The 19,911-nt window shown below is 49.1% G+C and overlaps 1 protein-coding gene across 8 annotated transcripts in view; it reads left to right on the top strand.

The window, feature by feature from the left end:
• Nucleotides 1-19,691, top strand: part of SGCE (sarcoglycan epsilon) — a 55,335-nt gene extending 35,644 nt beyond the window's left edge. For 4 of the 8 annotated variants that reach the window (XM_072650727.1, XM_072650724.1, XM_072650730.1 and 1 more), the window contains 7 exons: nt 2,247-2,445; nt 4,939-5,101; nt 7,439-7,650; nt 8,409-8,435; nt 9,133-9,321; nt 14,801-14,844; nt 19,422-19,691. In XM_072650727.1, the coding sequence (XP_072506828.1) occupies nt 2,247-2,445; nt 4,939-5,101; nt 7,439-7,650; nt 8,409-8,435; nt 9,133-9,321; nt 14,801-14,844; nt 19,422-19,438 (851 nt within the window). In that variant the 3' untranslated portion in view covers nt 19,439-19,691. The remainder of the gene's footprint in view (nt 1-2,246; nt 2,446-4,938; nt 5,102-7,438; nt 7,651-8,408; nt 8,436-9,132; nt 9,322-14,800; nt 14,845-19,421) is intronic. The other 4 variants (XM_072650726.1, XM_072650729.1, XM_072650725.1 and 1 more) reach the window with 1 other exon arrangement.
• Nucleotides 19,692-19,911: the final 220 nt, after the last annotated feature.

Raw genomic sequence — 19,911 nt, 5'->3', positions numbered from 1 at the left:
AGATAGCACTTTGATCGACTGATCCTTGGAGGGAAAGACAGCCCTGCTCAGTTCAGAAGAACCCTTCCCAAATCCAAAGGGTCCCCCCTGATTTTAGATTTTAGCAGCTGATTGTGGTTCAAGTCAGAGGGATTGTGGAGGGAATGAGTTTGGTGAGTCTGCAACCATCAGGGAAACAGCCCTGAGGAAGCTGTGAGGCATCCTGTGACATTCTTAGGAGGCAGATATGTTCAGGAGATGCAGACCCTTGGTTAGCTGTTGCTTTTAAAAGGTTGAATTCGGCCAAGGCACCTGTTCCTAATAGGCATCACTGGTCAGATATATACTCCAAATAAATGGTGGCTTGGCTCAGAGCTAAGGGCTTTTTCTGAAGTCAGTTGAGTGTCTAGACATGACCAATATTCTGTATTCCTCTTCTCCCCTGTTTCTCAAGGAGTGAAATATTTCAAATGTGTAAAAACAAATTATTCCCAAAGGGGAAACCGTGGATGTCTCTAAAGATGTTTTTGGTGGAAGTCCTAACAAGTGGTACCATTGGGAAAGTCCATTTTTATGACCATTTGTGGAGAGGAATGAAAATTCTGAGTTGTTTCTGAGGAGAATTCTATGCCTGAGATGGCTGCCTGGTAACAGTTTTAAAGATCATTTCTTTGGGTCCCAAGATGGCTCTGAGTCAGTGGCTGAAATTTTCCCTCTCTTTTGTGTCCTTGGAGGGGCTATGGAGGGGCAGCACTCCAAGGCTCTGGGGTGGGGTGGAGGTGGCATGGTGGGGGCAGCACTCCAAGGCTCTGGGGTGGGGTGGAGGTGGCATGGTGGGGGCAGCACTCCAAGGCTCTGGGGTGGGGTGGAGGTGGCATGGTGGAACAGCTCTGGAGTCAGTGAACCCCAAATCTCCTGATTTTCTGACAATTGACAAACCAGAACCAATCTTCTAACCAGGGTGGCATGCCTCTCTAATTAGTGGAAGCAAGTGAGCTAATACTCCAGTTGAGCTGAGGCTAGGCAGCAACAACGAGGTAAACTAAGGTGGGGGGCTGTTGGAGGTATTGGGGGAAGGAGAACAAATCAACAGAAGCATGGGCTACTGTCCAACTTTGCTTCTGCTTTTTTCTGATGAGGTGAGTGATCCTCAGATTGGAAAGGGCTTTGATCCCTAGACCAGTCAGGTGACAGTAAGAGTCCTTGGCTGCCCTGGACAAGGTCCCCCCTCATGACCCAAGTGACCTTCATCGTAGGGTCTACAAAAGCTGCCAGGTATGGGGGCAGATCTCCAAAGTTGGAGAATACAGAAGGAGTCATCCCTTCCACCCCAAGCGAGGGAGGTTGACTTCCGTCCCTGAAGAATCCTAAAATGTATTATTAAAAGGACGGTTGCTGCACATCTAGACATGGAAGCAGTCATTACTGAGGGCCATCATGGCTTCACCAAGAAGAGGACAGGCCAGATCAACCTCATTTCCATTTTTGCTGGGATGGTTGTTTAGCCATTTCAGTTGTATCCAACTCTTTGTAACCCTGACCCCATTTGGAGTTTTCTTGGCAGAGACATTTGGAGGGGTTTGCTATTTCCTTCTTCAGCTCATTTTCCAGATGAGGAAAATGAGGCAAACAGGATGAAGTGACGTGCTCAGGGTCCCATGGTCAGTAAGTGTCGGGGGCCAGATTTGAACCCAGGAGGATGAATCTTCCTGACTCCAGGCCCCACACTCTAGCTGGTCCTGGTGTGCCAGGGTTACTGACGGGAATGCTGTTCCTTGACAACGTATCTCATGTGAATGTTAGGATTATGAGAACTGAGTGAGGTGGCAGTACATAGAAGTGTATTCAGCACTAGTTGAGTGACTGGACCCAAAGGATCAATGACAGCCTGGAAGGAGTTTTCCAGCAATGTACCCCAGAAATCTGGGCGTGGCCTTGTGCTTTTTAGCATTTTTATATTGGATGCCTTGGATGAAGGCAGAGATGTCCCACTTGTCCATTTGCAGATGGCACAGAATTGGGGGGGGGGGCGGTGATGGTGAGAGGGTTCAGAACAGTCTTGGTGGACTAGGGTAATGCTATCCCTATCCTCTCCGTGGGCAGAGGGACTGATATCCAGTAACTGCGTCTTTTTCCATGGAAGCCTCCAAGCCGGTTTGAGCTGGGATCCTGTTTCCATGGCAACAATGCTACCACTCTCAGTTTTTTTCACTGGGTTTCTGGAAATTCTCAAATCAAACATAGGCATTTTTCTCATCAAAAACTAGATTTCCCGTTACCCTATCAAGCAGAATTCTTCATAAAAAATATGAACGTGGAAGAAATGCTGGCGAGTGAGGTTCTTGGCGATTTTCTCGGGGCAGTGAAGAATGTCTGGCAGCCAGAACGTCTGAACGCCATTAACATCACGTCAGCCCTGGACCGAGGAGGACGTGTCCCCCTCCCGATCAACGACATGAAGGAGGGGTAAGCAAAGAGCTCACATCTTCAGTCTGTGCTGGTTAGTGTTCAAAATGGCCCTTTTGATTTTCAGACTTCTCACCAAATCTATTCTACATAAAGGATATTTTCCAAAATCCTTTTCTTTAGTAAGGTCAAAGAATCCTCTTTGGGATATAAAAATATTAGCAGTTTTCCAGGCTGAGGAGGGAATGATAGAGAATATGGTGTCTGTGGAACCCACAGCTGTCCCTCTTGTCTTGGCTTCAGAGCCATCAGAACTGCCAAGCCAGCCTGTCAGCCCAGACTCCCTGGCTAGGAAGGTGGCTGGGGGGGACATCACTTGGAAGCAGATAAGATCTGGCCTAGTATTCTAGCCATGATCTCTATGGTCTATGGCTCTATCATAATCTAGGATCTCCCTGAATCCTTATCAGCCATCCAGTGTGTTAGCTATTTCATCCTGCACGTATGTGATGAACTCACCACCTATATCTTTGTCTAAGTCATTCATAAAAGTGCTAAAGAGCACAAGGACCAGCACAGACCACTGGGACACTCCATTGCAGCCCTCCTTCCACATTGCCATAGGCCAGAAACTCTCTGTTCTTTGCTCTTGGTCACTTGGCCTGTTCTGCATCTATTCTGTGTCTAATGTCCACTGCCTCAAATAACAATATACATGCCGTGCACTCCCAGCGTATGTCATCAAACATCCACCACTGAAGATGTTAGTGCCTGGACATGTTAGCTTTCTGAGTTCTGTGCCCATATTGTTAGATTATCCAAAATCCAGTTCTCTAGCCATTGAGCGACTGATGGCAGTGTGCCAGGTGCTAAGCTGAAGGCTGGGCACAGAAGGAAGGGACCAAGGGGTGCCCAGGAGTAATTGTCCATCCTCTTTTGGGGGAAGCGTGCATTGGCAGGAAGTTTATCCAGTCCTTGAGTTAAAATTTGCATCTCCGAGGCCCTTCCCCTTCCCCTGTGTTTAAGGAACCAGGACTCCAGATGAAGTCTGATGAGAGCAGAGGACAACAGGACCGTCCCTCCTCTGAGTGCTGTTCCCTCCCACTGCTGGCTCACATTGAGTTGGCCCTCCACTGAGACCCCATGGTGTTTCTTCTAGAACACCTGCTGTCTCTCATGCCTTCCTTATCTTATACTTGTGAAGAGGATTGGGTTTTTGGACCCAAGTTCACAACTTTGTGTTTCTCCCTTTTGCATTTCATCTTCTTAGGCTAGCAACACGTAGGATCATGGTCCTTTTTGATGTTGCCTCTCTCCTCTAGCATGTTTGCTGCCCCTCCTAGCTCAGCGTGCAGACTCAATGAGCATCTGGATTGTTGCTGATGCTGTGAAGCAGCCCTATCCCCAGGGTCCTCCATGGGAGACCTGAAACCAGTCACAAGCGTGCTTTGGATCCTGCCATCCAGGCACTCCGGACCCATGCAGTGGTCTTGTTATTTCATCCACCCCTCTCCATCTTTTCCACAAGAATAGCTTGAGATTCCTTGTCAAAAAACTGTTACAACTGAAAAGAAATATCCCTAGCACTCCCCTTCCTTCAGAAAAGGCAACGCCAGTGTGCTGTTCTGAACAAAGCCAGACTGGTTCCTTATACTCAAAGGTTGTGCTCACAGAGCTTGGGATTCCTATCTATGCAGTGCCAGGCCCTGTGCTAAAAGCTGAGCACAGAGAGAGAAAGAGAGAAATGGCATGGTCCCTGTCTGCCTTCAAAGAGCTGACATCGTAGCAGGAGCAGGGTGAGATAGCTTGGGCTCAGAGGAGGAACCTGTGGGGGCAGAAGGAAATCTATGGCTCCAGGTACCTGGGAGCACCCTCTGCTGTGCTCCAGGGGGGTGGGGGAGGCATAAGCTTTCCTGGAGCCCCACCTCTGCTCCACCTCCCAAAGGCATTCAAGTCCTCTGTCCACTCTTTCAAGGATGGTAGTGTCCATTTCTGTTAGGGTTTAATTCCAGGAAAAAAGGTGATCTCTGTAGTCTAGATTAGGTGCCTTTTTGTGCACAAAACGAACATTGTTGAGTTCAGGCTCTTTTCCTCTTTGCTTCAATTGCTAAGAAACTTGAGCCAAGTTCAGTGTAAAGTTGTGGGCATTATCCCCTCTTGGGTGCCTGGCAGTCTCTTCATCCATGCTCAGTTATGTTCTCTCTCCGTGTCTCTGTCTCTCTGTGTCTGTGTGTCACATACACACACACACACACACACACACACACACACACACACAAACATACACAGTCTAAGTCTCTCTGTGTCTCTCTCCGTGTCTCTCTCTCTCCTCCTCCTCCTCCTCCTCCCCATCCTCCTTCTCCCCCATCACCCCAAGAGGCAGTAAGGCCCTAGAAGGACTTCAGGGAAGGTCGCTTCCCCTGAGGGTGGACCAGGTTGACAGCTGTTCATTTCAGGAGAAAGCCTGCTTTGGAGACTGACTTGTCCGACCCTCACCCCAGGCTCCGTTGAGGGCCAGCCAACATCGCAGCCTGTCTCCCTCTCTCTCTCCAGGGTCTATGTGATGGTTGGTGCTGATGTCCCCTTTTCCTCATGTTTACGGGAGGTGGAGAATGCACAGAACCAGCTGCGCTGCAGCCAAGAAATGGAACCCGTGATAACGTGTGATAAAAAGTTCCGAGCTCAGTTTTATATCGATTGGTGCAAAATCTCTCTGGTAAGTGAGTGAAGGACCTGAGGGCTCACTGGGGGTGAGTGTATGGCCAGATGCCACAGCTCAGGAGGTGCCAGCTTCTCCCTCCTCTCTCCGTAGGTGCCCCCTCTGTTACTGCTACCCACGTTGCTATTTTTCTAGATCTCAAACACAATGTCTTGCCTGCAGGCTGACCCTTCTAGTAGACTCTGTGAGGGCAGAGACAGCTTCTTTTGTACTAGGTACATAGTAGGTCCCTGAGAAGTGCTTGTCTCTCCTCAAGCAAATGCGGGTTGTCAGTTAACAAAGATGAGGTACTTACTTTGTGCCAGGCACTGTGCCAAGTGCTAGAGACACAAAGAAAGGCCAAAGAGAGACCCTGCCCTCAAGGGGATGCCAGTCTGACAGGAGACAACAAGCCCACAATTAGATACAAACAGGAAAAAATCAGGATGGATTGGGGAGAAGCAGCAGAGGGAAGGGGAAGCAGTAACAACTTCCTGGAGAAGGTGAGATTCGTATCTGCCGTGACCTCAGAGCAGGCCCAGAGCTTGCCGGTGCCAGCTTCTGTTCACCAGCTCTGCCCCGACCATCAAGGAGTCTTTAGACAGCTAAGTCCCATGGACAATGGCCAAGCACGTCCTTCAGAGAATGCCTTGGGAGGGGACATTCCAGTTGTGATGCTCACCCTGAGGCCAAAGGAGGCTGGAGGTTGGGCCTTGACAGTCTTTCCAACTCCCAGTTCATAGTCCTGTGCTGTTAGATTAGGGTCAGGTTCAACACACATTTAGAGGTGCCTACTGTATGTAAGGCCCCATGCCAAGTGCTGGGAATGCAGATACTCGTTGAGCTCTCCCTGTCTTCAAGGAGCTCCCATTCTGCCAGAGGGGAGAAGGCTAGAGAGCAGGGAACAGACCTCCAAGGACAGGCTCATGTTCAGAGCAGAACTTTCAGTCATTCCACTTCCAAAGATTTATTGAGTATCTGCTGAGTGCCCAGCACTCTGCTATGTACTAGACTACCGAGACCCAAGGAACCAGTCCTGGAAGTCTTTTATGAAAATGGCTTCTGGCATCTAAATGTGTCTTGGTAGCTCAGGTCAAAAGGTGTCTGGTCCTCCTGGTTCCTGGAGGTGGCATTGCTGTCTTGGAGACAGTCAGTGCTTGCCTCATGGGCTTGCCTTATGTTGGGGTGCTCAGAGTTAGTCCATTTGGCGTCATCTGCCATGAACCTGCCAGCTCTCCCCTCCCCACTCCTTTATGATTCTAGCCACCCCCTATTCAGATAGGTGACAAATGTGGGGGACTCATCATTGTTTTCATCTTGTCAGGCCTGACCCAAGACCCAAGACCCCTCAATCCCTCCAATTCTTTGCGAGTTGAAATTCTGTAGCTAGGAGAGGCAGTCATGTAGGGGATAGTGATGGCTCTGGGTTTAGATTCTGCCTCACATATTCCTGGGTGAGGAAGGTCACCTCTCTGAACCTCAGTTTCCCCATTTGTCAAATTTATCAACAAATGCTGTAGCCCCAGTTACTCAGGGCTATGCCTGTACCAGCTATGAGGGGAGACATTTCTTGGGAGAATAGAGCCATTGTTTCTTGTATAAGCTGTCTTTAGTTGTTAGATCTTAGGGAGGGGTATGTTGTGTGTACAGCAGTCCAAGCCCCTTATGATTCAGGAACAAATTTTCCTGTTTGGAAATTTCTCTTCCTCACCACTGCTTTTGGACCACCCATGGTTCTTGTCAGTACTTGGCTCCAGGTGTGTCATGGGGGAGTGAAGAGTGGGGTGGAGAGTCCTTTGTGTTCAGGGTGAGAACCTCAGCCGGGCTTTCTGCCCAAGCTCTGAGTTGCAGTGAAGAAGGGATCTATGCTGGGACTCAGGATGCCCATGCTGTGGGCTCTGACAAGCTCACATTGGGCCCCTCTCTCACCATTCTAGTTGTGGTTTGAGGATCCCATAGTTGTGAGTGTGTGTATGCGTGTGTGTGAGAGCAAGGGCCTCAGTGGGCACTTCTCTGTTTGTCATCCTCGAACTGAGAGTTCAGGGTCTTGCTACAGGTGGAATGGGGCTCTTTTCATGGGATTCCTGGTTGCCTTGTTTGCTGTTTCTGGATAAATGGAAGTTGGTGGTGACTAGGTGGCTCAGTGCATGGAGCCCTGGACTTAGAGTCAGACATTTAACTAGCCGTGACTCTGAGCAAGTGAGTTCCCCTCTGGGCCTCCATTTCCCCATCTGTAAAATGGGGTTGCTTGAGGCTCCAGTAAGATAACATATGCAGAGCATGCAGCTATTGGTGCTGGCAGTGCACATGGCTCCCAATGGTTAATATGGGTTGCCATTTTCTCTCTTGTGTCAGGTTGACAAAACCAAACAAGTGTCCACCTACCAGGAGGTGGTTTGTGGAGAGGGGATTCTGCCCGATGGTGGGGAGTACCGGCCTCCTCCTGACTCACTGAAGAGCAGAGACTACTACTCGGACTTCCTCATCACTCTGGCCGTGCCCTCAGCGGTAGCGCTGGTGCTCTTTCTGGTTCTTGCCTACGTCATGTGCTGCCGCCGCGAAGGCGTGTGAGTACTTCAGTGCTCTCTACTACAGAATGAATGGTTGCGTCTCCTCAGCTCACAACACACTAGCTCACACTCAGAAAGAGCTTCCGTAGTCCATAAAATCTCGATAAACCAGTGGAAACCATATTTTCCTTTTAAACATGTCTTAAACTCACTTTAAGACCCTTATCAATGGTTGTAGGAGGTCTAATTGCATCATGCAGTCTGTAGGAATAAGACAGCCCCCCAGGGCCAGCTAGGTCCCAAGAATGTTCCAACTCTAACTTTGGTTTAGACTGAAACCTAGTGACCCACTCGGAAGAGGTCCAGAGGTGCATATGCTTTGCTGGGGCCTATGCTGGATGGGTGGACATTGAGCGAATGACTCAGCTTGACCAGAAGTTATAGTTGGAATAGGCTTGGAATTCTCAGCAATTGGATCGATGGAGTGTGCCAAACATCTGAAACCCCAGCCCACGTCCCAGCATCAGTCCAGGGCATCTGGTTGGAGGGCCATGGCTTTCCTCTCCAGCCTGGAGGCCCGAGGAATAAGGAAGGGAGGCAGCAAGCAGCACCACCCCCTCCCTCCATCCTCCATGTTGCCCGTGTCATCCCATCAGCCATTCTCTTGGTTTTGTTTCTTGTGTGTGTCTCTCATCGCCCTGGTTCTCCATCCAGGGCCGCGTCTCCACCTCATGCTCGACCACCATGAGCGCATAGTTCTGATGTTCCAAATATCAATGCTATGATTTAATTCATACATTTTGTTTTGTTTCTAGGGAAAAGAGAAACATGTACACCCCAGAGTAAGTGTCTCCTTCCTGCTGTTTGCGTTCCCATTGACTTTCCATCTCTCCGTAGTCCTTCACGCTTCCTCCATGTGTGTCAGCGCTTGTTCCATTTATCTGACCCCATGGTTTATTTCCAAAATGCAAACGCTGCTTTTTAAATAGACAGACCTTGGAAGGGCAGGAAATCTCCATTAAAAAGGGCACGGAAATGAATGTGTAGCTAATTAAGCTTAAACCACTTCCCAATGCGCAGTTTTATAAGGAGTGAAGAGAGGACACGTTCCCGGATGCAAAGAGTTCCCCCAAAGCGCCAGCCAGAGCCTCCCCACAAAAGGGCATTCTGCTCATCCTTGAGATGCCCCCAGGAAGGAAGGATATGGGGAAAAATGGGAGAGAGTGTGAGATTTCCAACCAAACCATGGCGTGTGTGCTCCCTGGTGAGGAGATTTCTGACATGGTACTCTGCACAGTTTAGTTTAATGAAACAGTCCTTGATTTCAAGATTAGTCAAATCATGATTTTAAATTCCTTCCAACCATGTAAAAGTATGTGCTAAACGGTTTCCTATTTCAGAGGTAGAATGTAGCAAGCCTGAAAAGCAATAATCTGTGTTTTTATTTTGAGAGAACTTTTTTTTCCATAATTTTTCAGATATTCCTGTCTGGAGGAGCTGATAACTCTTAATGACTCTAATTTATTCCTTCTGACCTAGCATCCAACTAGTCCATCACAGTGCTATTCAGAAATCCACGAAGGAGCTGCGTGACATGTCCAAGAACAGAGAAATCGCTTGGCCGCTGTCCACGCTGCCTGTGTTCCACCCAGTCACTGGGGAGATCATCCCCCCACTGCACACAGACAGCTATGACAATACCAGCATGCCGCTGATGCAGGCACAACCGTAAGTACTGCCGTGATGGCTTTGATTAGCGTCTGCAGCTGGAATACCCAGGGCCTTTCTCAAGACCCACCTGGGCTGCCAGGGAAAGATGGAGCTTTGACAAGGTCTTTAGAATGTGGGCAGGTGCCCAAAGGACCCCAGTGCAGAACAAGGCTCTTCAGAGAAGAGAATACCTTGTTATAAGGTGAGGTGATGTTCAAGATCCTGGGTGCCCTGCATCAATGAGAAGCTGGTGCGAGACTGGCCACATCTACCCAGAATTCAGGCTGTGGAACTGAGCTGTAGGGACACCAAAGAGTCCGGTGGCCATGCTTTTGGAAACCTTAGTGGGCGTGGACTCTGCGCAGTTCATCCTTTGAGCCTCTGTTTACATTTCAATTACTCTTCTCTTAGCTTGAATTTTTAAGGGGTGTCCTTGTGCATCAGCCTCCCTAGGGTGAGGACTGCGCAGAGATGCTCTTTCTTTTCCTGCTCGATGCAGTCAGTCGCGCACCCATCAGCCTTGACCAGCCCCTGGCTGGAAGGCAGCCATGGCTCTCTCCTCATTCATGATCTTTTCCTCCTCTTGGTTCTCTCACCTTTTCTTCTCTCATCTGCCCATTTCCCAGATGAACAGGCATCAGTCAACTCAAACACAGGTTGGGAAACGAGCAGTATTCCAACTATCCCTGCCTCCCCAGAGCTAGCAGGGCGCTGCAGCGTTGCCCAGTTCGCGGCCTCAGGCATCAGCAGATTCTTCCTGGGGCTGATCTTGCTGACTGCCTAACCCCTGGGCCACTGTATGTTAGACTACTGGTGGCATCAGACACGCAGTTTAATGTTTCCGTATTTGTTGAACACATCTTCAAGATTTTAAAAGATCTCTGCAAACTGATTTTAGCCTTTAAACTCACAATGTTTCATTTCATTAGAATTTTGGCATCCATCCCAGTGGTGTAGGGTGAGGGAGGTTTCCTCAGTTGCACTGGATATTCCTGAAGGGAGGGGCTGCCCTCCCTCTTCTGTACAACAGATTCCTGGAAACAGGGTCTTGAAGTGAATTGTTCTTTTCCCTTTGAAACAATGTTGCAAATGACAATTTCGTTGTTGTCAACCAAGGACTCGGCAGGACTTGAGCAAGGCTGTGCTGTAGCAAAGTTCCATTTAGGAGCCACTGACCTCAGTGAAACAACAGCCACGTGTTCAGGCTGGACATGTTCAAGTTCCACGTGGATCTGGGAAGGATTCTGAGACTCATTCAATTTGCTCATTTTTATGTTGGCAAACCGAGAGTCTGTTACTTGCCCAGGGCCTTAACAGTGGCTGGTGGCAGAGCAGGTCCTGGCATTCACATCTCCTATGACTTCAGTCACTCAGTCCCCCCACTGTCCATCTTTCCCATGAGAGTGTGACCAAGCTGCTTCCCCCAGGCCCCAGGAGTTTGAGCCATAGTGATCTGGGTGTTAAGGTTTCAGGAAGGGTGGCACAACCAGCCCAGTGAAGAGGCCCTGAGAAGCAAGAGTCCCTGGGACCCAAACCTGAGCAAAGTTTGCACTTGGAATGGGGGCTGTGCTCCCTGAGAACAGAGCTAAGCTATAGGCCTAACCCCCTTCACCGCCTCGGAACCTGAGGCCGGGCAAAGGGTGTGTTTGGGGCTAGATTATGCCTGTGTGTGTGTGTGTGTGTGTGTGTGTGTGTGTGTGTGTGTGTGTGTGTGTGTAAATCAGCTGGTATGTTGTAAGTATTCCTTTGTTTAAAGAAAAAAGTACATGGGATGGATGCCAAGGTATGATAGAGTGCCCATCCAAGGGGTAAAAAGTACCAGATTTGGTACTTGGGAGAGGGAAGACCTACCCATGGTCATATCACAAATCTCTGACATGACAGCCTTTATTTAATATTACTCTCACTTGATCTCAAACTTTAAACATCTGATTAGATAAGTTGGAACCTCCAGTGATTTGATCTCCCAGAGAATGAGGGACAGCTACCCCCTCCCTGAGTCACACAGCCTGGTCCCTCTTCTGAAAAATGGAAGAACCTGCACATTCAAGGCGGAGGGGCTGGGAGACACGAGCTTTCCCCTCTTAAACGCTAACCCCCAGGAGTCTTCAATGCCTGCAGTAAATTACAAAAGGGTCACTTGCAATAGGAGAGGCAATGGAGGGGTCCCTCACTGACCTCGATAATGGTGCACTCTGGCCAAGGTGGATCTTGCTAAAGAAACTGGGGACCGAGCAGGCAAAGGCTCTGAGAACTGAGGACCAGCTGTAAGGGGGCGAGGATGGTAGGTAGGAGGAGCATTGAGGGATGACTGTTTCACTCCAGAATGAGCCCATGATGTGGTAGCAGCAGATTCCTCGCCCCTCCATGCTGCACTAATTCTGGTGAGTACATGCTGGCTGGTGCCAAGAGTTGGAGGCAGTGTTGGACATGCTGAATGAGGGGGAAGCTACCTACAATGACAAGGTTTTGTGGATGTTTAGCAGTTGAATCTTCCAACTGGCCTCCTATGAAGTGCTACAAATAACACAGGCTTGTGTTATGTGTCTGAAAAAAGCATTTTTGCCCACTCTTTTACTGATGAACAACAGGTGGATGAGGAAGCTGAAACATTTTGTATTTCATGTCTACTTGATGAGTAATGTTTTTACTTTTCTTGGTAGACATTGTTTTGGGCAGTCATTAGAACTGTATTTACAACAGGATTCTTCTTAATCTTGAGAAGCTGTAGGAGATGTGAGTGCCAGGGTCTGCTCTGCTACTGACCAGTTTTAGAGCCTGGGCAAGCAACAGATTCTCAGTTTACCAACATTAAAAATGAGCACATTGAACTAGTCTCAAAAATCCTTCCCAGCTCAAATTCAGCTTAATTCTTATTAATTTTTGTGGCATGGACTTGTCTGGTGAAGTCTATAGACCCCTTCTCAGAATCATATTCTTAAATGCATAAGCCAAAATGTATTGGATTACCAAGGAAAACCACCTGTAGTAAAATAAAAATGCTCCCCAAGTTCATAGACCTCCCTGAAGTTAATCCTCGATTTATGGTGCCTGTTCTTTGGGATAAAGGAAAAGGCAGTAGCAGAGCAGCAGACTATCCTTAAGGAAAATCTATGCCAAGAGACCTAGGCTTCCATTCTCTCTCCTCACCCCTTTTTGCAGGAATCATTCATTGATTCTTTGCAGTGTCCAAATACAGGAGGTTGACTTGGATGACCCTGTGGCATGGCAGTGCCCCGCATGGCAACGTGCCATAGACTGGGGCAGTATTTGGATGACTTACGGCTTTTATTTGTGGGCACCAGCATAGTGACAAGAACCAGTAAAAAGGAAGAACTCAGACGGCTTTGGGCTCCTTGGGTTCAGGTTTGTCACTTTCAGTGGCTTTGTTTGGTACTTTCATGAGTCAGAGAAAAGGAACAGACAACTTTTTAAACTTGCTTTCGTGTTTCCATAAGTCTTAAATCTCAGCTAAAACCCAAGTTTTCCAGATTTTCAAGTGTCATGTTTCCAGTTTGCTGTTTAAAGTCAGTTCAATTTGTGACTTGTCAGTGAGGGAGTGGTGCACATGCAACCCTGTCATCTTGCTAAGATGGTGTTTCCACACAAAGAAGACCTGAGAGCTACTCCCTGGAGAACTGCGATGACTGGAACATACGTGATCATCCTGAAGGGTTTAGTTGTTCAGTCATTTCATTTGTGTCTGACTCTCTGTGACCCCATTTGGGGTTTTCTTGGCAAAGATACTGGAGGGGTTTGCCATTTCATTCTCCAGCTCATTTTACAGAGGAGGATACTGAGGCAAACAGGATAAAGTGACTTGCCCAGGGTCACACAGCTAGGAAGTGTCTGAGGCAGATTTGAACTCAGGAATAGGAGTCTTCCTGATTCCAGCCTTGGTGCTTTAGGCACGACGGTGACACCTAGTTTCCCAACCAGGGGTTCATTATCAGCATCTTTAAAAGGGTCTGGATCAGCTCTGGCCTTGTCTTTGCCTAATTCCCTTCTGGCGGACTTTGGTGACTACCAGCATAGGAGGAGAGGTGGGAGTTGGGATCCAGGCCAGATCTTTCAGCCGGTCCAGATGGATGCCCTGTAGAATGAGGAATGGCCTTTGGGACCCCAGCCCAGCAGCAGCTGAGTCATAGGCTCAACTGGCAGCCGTGTGACACTTGGACCTAAACTTGGTGGGACCAGTCCCATATAAGAACTGAGCTGGGGAAGGGGGGATGGTTCTTCCCCTCCTCCTCTCCTCTAGCACATGAACCCCTCAGGGTGTCTGAGGGCTGAGGGAGCAGCTTTAGGAGAGAAGGGCCAGAGCCAACTCCATAAGCAGAATCATGACGGAGAGGCCATGGTCAGTGATGGGTGTCATAGAGAAGGCTCCTTCCAGTTAAACTTGCCAGGCATGCAAATTTGGCTGGAATCCTCCTCACGTGTTCTTAATGCCAAGTTGCTGGGGGCCTCTCTTTTGGAATAGTCAAATTCAATCAGTATCATCCAGTCTGTTCCTCTGATTAGGTTTGGGATTTTGTTTTGTTTCTTCACTATCAAGGGCATCAAAATGGGCTGATAAGGCAACTTCGTCCCTAACAAGCCATCCTTGTCAACTCTGAGCAGAAGAGAAAAATCTAACCTCCCTCAGGTGCTCACCTCCAGCCCCAGTCCACACGTCAAGAGCCTCTTTCTGCAGCCTTGCCTGTCCCTTCCTGCTTCGCCCTCCTTCCCGATCTTGTCCACACCATTCTTGCTTTTCTCTTACTCTCTCCCCTGGTGCCCACAAACACACAGGTTGGCCTCCTCCATCCTCTTTCACATGTGAGGCACATTATGGGTGAGAGTCCATAGCCATTCAAACACCATTGTTTATGCGCCCCCATTGGTGTTTTCTCTTCCAGACAACCCAAAGACAGCAGTTCAAAGCAAAAGAAATGTGATTATACGATGTCGTAAGCTAAGCAACAGGAACTCTGTGCCCCATACCTGAAATGCCCTTCCCCCTTACCTTTACTGCCCAGATTCCCTAGCTTCATTCAAATCTAGCTGCTGTCCTTGGAAAGAATCTTGCAAACCTGATGGTTTTACCTACCAGGTCAATGTGGTTCTCCCCACTCCGTCTCACTTTTCACTTCCTTTCTTCATCAGAGTATGAGCTCTTTGAGGACAGGCACTGGCTTTCTTTGTATCCCAGTGCTTAGTACAGTGTTTCCTTCCTCCCTTCCTCCTTCCTCCCTCCTCCTTCCTTCCTTCCTTCCTTCCCTCCATAGTTCCAGGACTCAATCTTACCAGTGTGGAGGAAGGGGAAAGGGGAGAGGGGAGCTGGGTGTGGACAGGTCTTGGGCTCACTGGAGGAAAGATGGCAGTCCTTGGATCAGCTCTGCCATTAAAAAGATGTGTGATTGTCCATTTAGCTTAAAAAGAAAATGCACTTTAACTGGTTTGTAATTTGTCTACAGAAACCTGCATCATTTTATTCAAAAACTTTCATTGTTTCTAGGAACCTGCCCCATCAGACTCAGATTCCACAGCAGCAGGCAGCCGGTGAGTACCACCAGTGTGCGCAGATGATGCCAGTTACCAGGGCACATCACACCAGGGAGTGGATGGTGGGGAGTAGTCCATCTTCAATTGGACAGGGGCCTATGGTTCAGCACTCTGGGTGGACCTAGTTCCTGGGGAGTAAATTCAGGGTGTGAGCATGTGACCTGGATGGTTCCATGGAGCCTGTGCCCTCCGGGCTGATTGCTAATTGAGAAGACAAACCCCATTTAATTGGGGGTAAGGATTCCAGAGCTCACTGTAACAGAGGCACTGCTGGAGTATCTTTGAGCACCCTCCCTGGCAGCATTTGAGGCCCTTCAAGACAGAGAGATGGTTAGCACTGAGAGGGGCTTGCAAGGCTGGGCCTGCTGTCCCTGGGCAGTGGGAGAGTGATCATGCCCTTTCCCTCCATGTCACTTACCTATTGGCAGTGCCACCCTTCAGACCCCCTTTGTGGGTGGGTATTTCCCTCATTTCTGTGGCAAAGTGGCAGCTTGTCCTTGATTTTTTTGGTGGTAGTAGTCACTGCCACCCCGAAAGTCCCCCGTGGAGGTGAGCCTCTTGCCTGCCAGCTGAGGACAGGTCACTCTCCCATCCTCCCAGGACTATCTGCTTGATAAGAGGTTTCCAAGACCAGCTTCTAAGCCAGTGAGGTCTCAGTTCCTCCTGGGTCTCGTGGTCAGTGGTCAGGAGAGCCAGCCTGCCTGGTGGGGTGCACAGACCTGGACCCCGGCTGACTGAAGGGCAGTTAGGAAAGTAATTGAAGGTTTCCATGTTTGGTGCTTTTATTTAAAATGCATCTTCTCTGTTACTGCTTTCGGGGCTTTAAGGAGAATTTCGCATGACAACTTTTCAAAGATTTGAGGCAAGTATCATAAAACTCTTGTTCAGATTTTAACCCCAGAGGGATGAGAAGGTTGTGGAGCCCAAGGCAGGGCTGGCCCCTCCTTGGGTGGGTGACTCCTGGCAGGTAAATGTCAGCCCTGCAGAAACCAGACGCTGCAGCGCGCGCCCCCCAGTGGCCGCTTCTGCCAGAGTCTCTGTTGGGAGGAGGAAAGCTTGGGGCAGGGCCCATGTGGCTCTCCCAAGCTTTCTCAGTGTTTGCCCCAAATGTAGACTGCCATTTTTAAAGGAAAGCTGTCTGGGTCCAGTCCAATAACTCACATTTCATCCCTGTGGAGGAGGGAAGACAAGGGTTGACATCCCATTTTATAGGCTTAGAGCATTGGATGTGACTTCCCAAGGTTAAGCCTAGGTCCCCCCAAAGCCATTCCAATCCCCTCTCCCCTTGATGCTGCCACACTGTCTTCCATTGGGGCCTCACGGTTAGGGTTAGATGCCCTGGAAACATTGCAAGGAAAGGCTAGGGCAAACTGAGTGGGAGAGGATGGGACAGGGCCGCATAGAGCTGCCAGGGGTGGGGGTGGGGGGCGTAGGGCAGGGTCCCTGGCCCTCAGGCCCTCATTGCCTCAGCCCCTTTGGGCTGCAAGGTCTTGGGGAGGATGAGGACACCTGGCCCCTCCCTGCTCCTGCTCGGATGCCCCTGGGTTCTGCCCTAGTTGTAGTAAAATCAGAACTAATTAGCAGTCAATCAGTCAGTCAGTCAATAAACTCAATGGCCTTGGGGCTAGAAATGGCTTGAGATTTCTCTGGGCATCTCAGTGTCTCAGGATGCCTGGATCTTTGCTACATCTTTTGTTTCAATTAGGCCCAACCAACTCCGATGAGGCACGAGCCCTGGGACCAACATGGGCATCAATGAGTCCCATGCCCTGAAAATAGGGAAAAAGGGGGTACTAACAGCAGCAGGAGGGAGGAGCAAGGAGGGCTTCGAGGAGGAAGAGAGAGGGGCAGGGGACAAGCATTTCTATGGCATGCACTGGGCCAGGCGCTTTTTACCAATGGCATCTATTGGAGCCTCACACAGCAAGCCTGTGAGGTAGGTGCTGTTATTAGCCCTATTTTACAGTTAAGGGAACTGAGGCAAACAGATTCCGGGACTTGCCCAGCTAAGCCCACCTAGCCCCCTCTGAGGAGGAGGAGAGCTTGAACACCTCTGAAGAAAGACCAAGATTCTGGGAGTGAGAAAGGAGGAGAGAGGAGGCCAAGACATGGAGACTGAAGATGGGCATGGGCACCAGGCAGGGTGCTGGACCCCCTGAGGGTCCTGTAGATGCCCAAGAACCCCTGGAGAATTCTCATCTCTTTCGCAATTGTGCAGCTGCATGAAGATCCACTTTCTCTAATTACTCAAATTTGATCTGGATTTTTCTTTGGGAAAACATTAGGGTAGTGGCAGTGATTTCTGGCCAGTGTGGCCCCCAATTCCAATCCTAAGCCTAACCCCAACTTCCCAATGGATCATCAGCTAGAGCTCTCTCTTCTGGGCATGGAGTTTTCTGTCTGGTTTTCCCCAAGTACCTGCAGCCCTGCAGGGAAAATGAGTGGGCAGCCTGGACGCCAACCACCTCATGGTGCCAGCCCCAGGCCCTCGGTAGGCCTGTGCCTTCTGGTGCTCCAGCCTGCAAGGGTGTGCACTGGTGGTCAGTCCCTCTCCCTAATGGAGTCCACTCTCCGGTGGCACAGATTGAAGCCCATTTGGCCCTTGACCTGTAGCTTTCCTCTAATTCTCAATCTAGCCTTGTAACCAGCCACACCTCTTTCAGACCATCTCTCTAATTCCCATTTTCTCCAAATTTCTTGGTTGGAGATGCCTGGCTTCCTGCCCCTGTCCCATTACCTGGTCTTCAGGGACTTTTTCCATGAGCCACAGCCACACAGTCACAGTGTCTCACAAGAAGAGAGATTTGGGGTCCCCAAAGTGGCATCCCCAGGCCAGTCTGGCCCACCAGCTCCATGTCATCCTTCCTGAGGGGATGGCAGGCAGGGATCTCATGTCGGAAACTGCCAGATATCCTGGGGCATCTCGCAGTCAACAGCGATGCTAATGATCAATGATGATGATGAAGAATAGCATTTTACTTGATCCCTGGGAGGCAGATGCTGTTAAAACTGTCCCCATGGTACAGATGAGGAAACTGAGGCAAACAGAGGTTTTGTGACTTGTCTAGGGTCACACAGACAACAAGTGTTTGAACTCAAGTCTCCCTGACTCCAGATAATCTCAACGTCATTTTCACAAAAAAGCATCAGAGGACATCCATTTGAAGGGGATCCCTCTCCCATTTGGATTCTGCTGGATGTCCTCCATGACAGGAGCCACTGATGGCCTTTGGCTAGCAAAGGTCTCCGTTTTGTGCTTCACTTTATGAATCCTAAAAGATTCATTGAGATTTAAGGAAAGGCGAAGGATTTTGACAAATACCTTCTTGGAAGAGCCTCGAAGGTGACCTTTTTTGTATCAGGTGGTTTTTTTTATGACCAACACCATGAGCAGAGCAGTCTTGTGGTCTCTGCACCTCCTGGTGGACTGTGGTACATACAGACACATTCCCTTAGTCAAGGCTGTCTCATCAAAATGCATAGAGATGCACAAGCAGTTGTTGGTCAGGAGCTATGGTAGTTTTTCAACTGCCTTTGAATGGTCATAATCAGGTCCAAGATTTTCCCCAAGCCTTTAGTATTATCCCTCTGGCAGATCCCTTGAGAGTTAAGCGCGTAACACCCTCCCCACAGTTGTTGCCTTAGTCAGTCAGTAAGCATTTGTGAAAGACCAACAATACTGTGCCAGAACCCGGGTACCTCCCACTGAGGAGCCTAATAAGTCATCTGAGCAGCTGTGTGTGCAGGTGTATGGATGGTTCTCTATAATAGGGAAAATAAATCAGTGTGCGTGCTCCCCTCCATGGCTCTCTCCATCCACCCTTTTTTTCCTGCATGGCAGTTTCCACTCTGTCCTGTAGCATGCCAGGGACAATGGCTGCTCCATTGGAACGGGTGGAGCACAGAGTGTGCTGCAGACATTGGGGAGGATCGGCCCCATTCTCCACCTGCTTGTCCTCCTTTCCGTCTACGCTTGGATGCCCTTGTCATGTGCTGGCTGAAAGGGTCTCCAGAAAGACTGGCTGTAGGTTTGGCTGCCAACCACAGCCTGTCCTTTGCCTAAGTGGTGCTGATTCCACCGTTCTCCTCTGTGAGATCTTACCAATGAGGTGAGACTTGAGGACATGTAAAAAGTGTGCATGAGGGGACAAGTTCTGAGCTCTGACCATAGGACTCAGAGGCTGTGATTTGGGGGCACTGGTGGACCTGGGCTCGAATCCTGGCACTTCCACTTAGTACCTAGGTGACCTTTTACAGGCTTCAGTTTCCTCATCTGTAAAATGGGGTGGGGAAGCGTTGGACTCTCCAGTGACACTATGATAAAAGGCAAACTTGTGAAGCTGCGGAGGTGGGAGCTTTTTGGGGAGTGGTTGGGGGGTGCTCTCTTATAATTTGTCTTTTTCCTTTAAACTGAAGTTAGAAAAATGACAGGAATTCAACGCTGGTGTCTCCTTAGTTGTCCCTCTGCCATCTCAGTGTCTCCCAGCTCTCATGGGATGACACTGTGCTCAGTTTCTGAAACTCTCAATGCCATGATAGGATGGATCTACAGTGGCGCCATCTTTGTGTTCCAGGTAAATGGTATCCCTGAAGAGAGGAAACTGACTGAAGCGATGGACTTGTGACTGTCTTCCCATTGTACCTCTTTGATCAGCCAAAGGACGCATGAGCTTTGCTGGTGGATAGTGTGCATGCCCACCATGTCCTCAGAATAACGACCATTTAACTCATGGACTATTTTTTTTTGTACTTTGGATATTTTTGACAATTTGTACGACATTGATGACTTTATATTTGTTACACTTAAAGTGATCTTTAAAATAAACTTATTAATAAAGATAAAATGTCTGAAGACTTGCGTTCATTTCAGCTGTATATGAGGGGATACAGAAGGTGGAGAAGACACCAAGAAACTTGGACACGGAGTTGGCGTCCAATGCCTCCACTTCTTGGCCTCGTTTTCTTCAAGGCCCCTTAAAACCTGGCTTCCCACGTACAACCCGAATGGAACCGTTCTCTCCAAATCACCAGTGACTTGAGGCTGTCCACCACTGCCGAGTCCCG

This window comes from Notamacropus eugenii, chromosome 3, assembly GCF_028372415.1.
Source record: "Notamacropus eugenii isolate mMacEug1 chromosome 3, mMacEug1.pri_v2, whole genome shotgun sequence".
Lineage (NCBI taxonomy): Eukaryota > Metazoa > Chordata > Mammalia > Diprotodontia > Macropodidae > Notamacropus > Notamacropus eugenii.
This window is presented reverse-complemented; position numbering and strand designations above follow the sequence as displayed.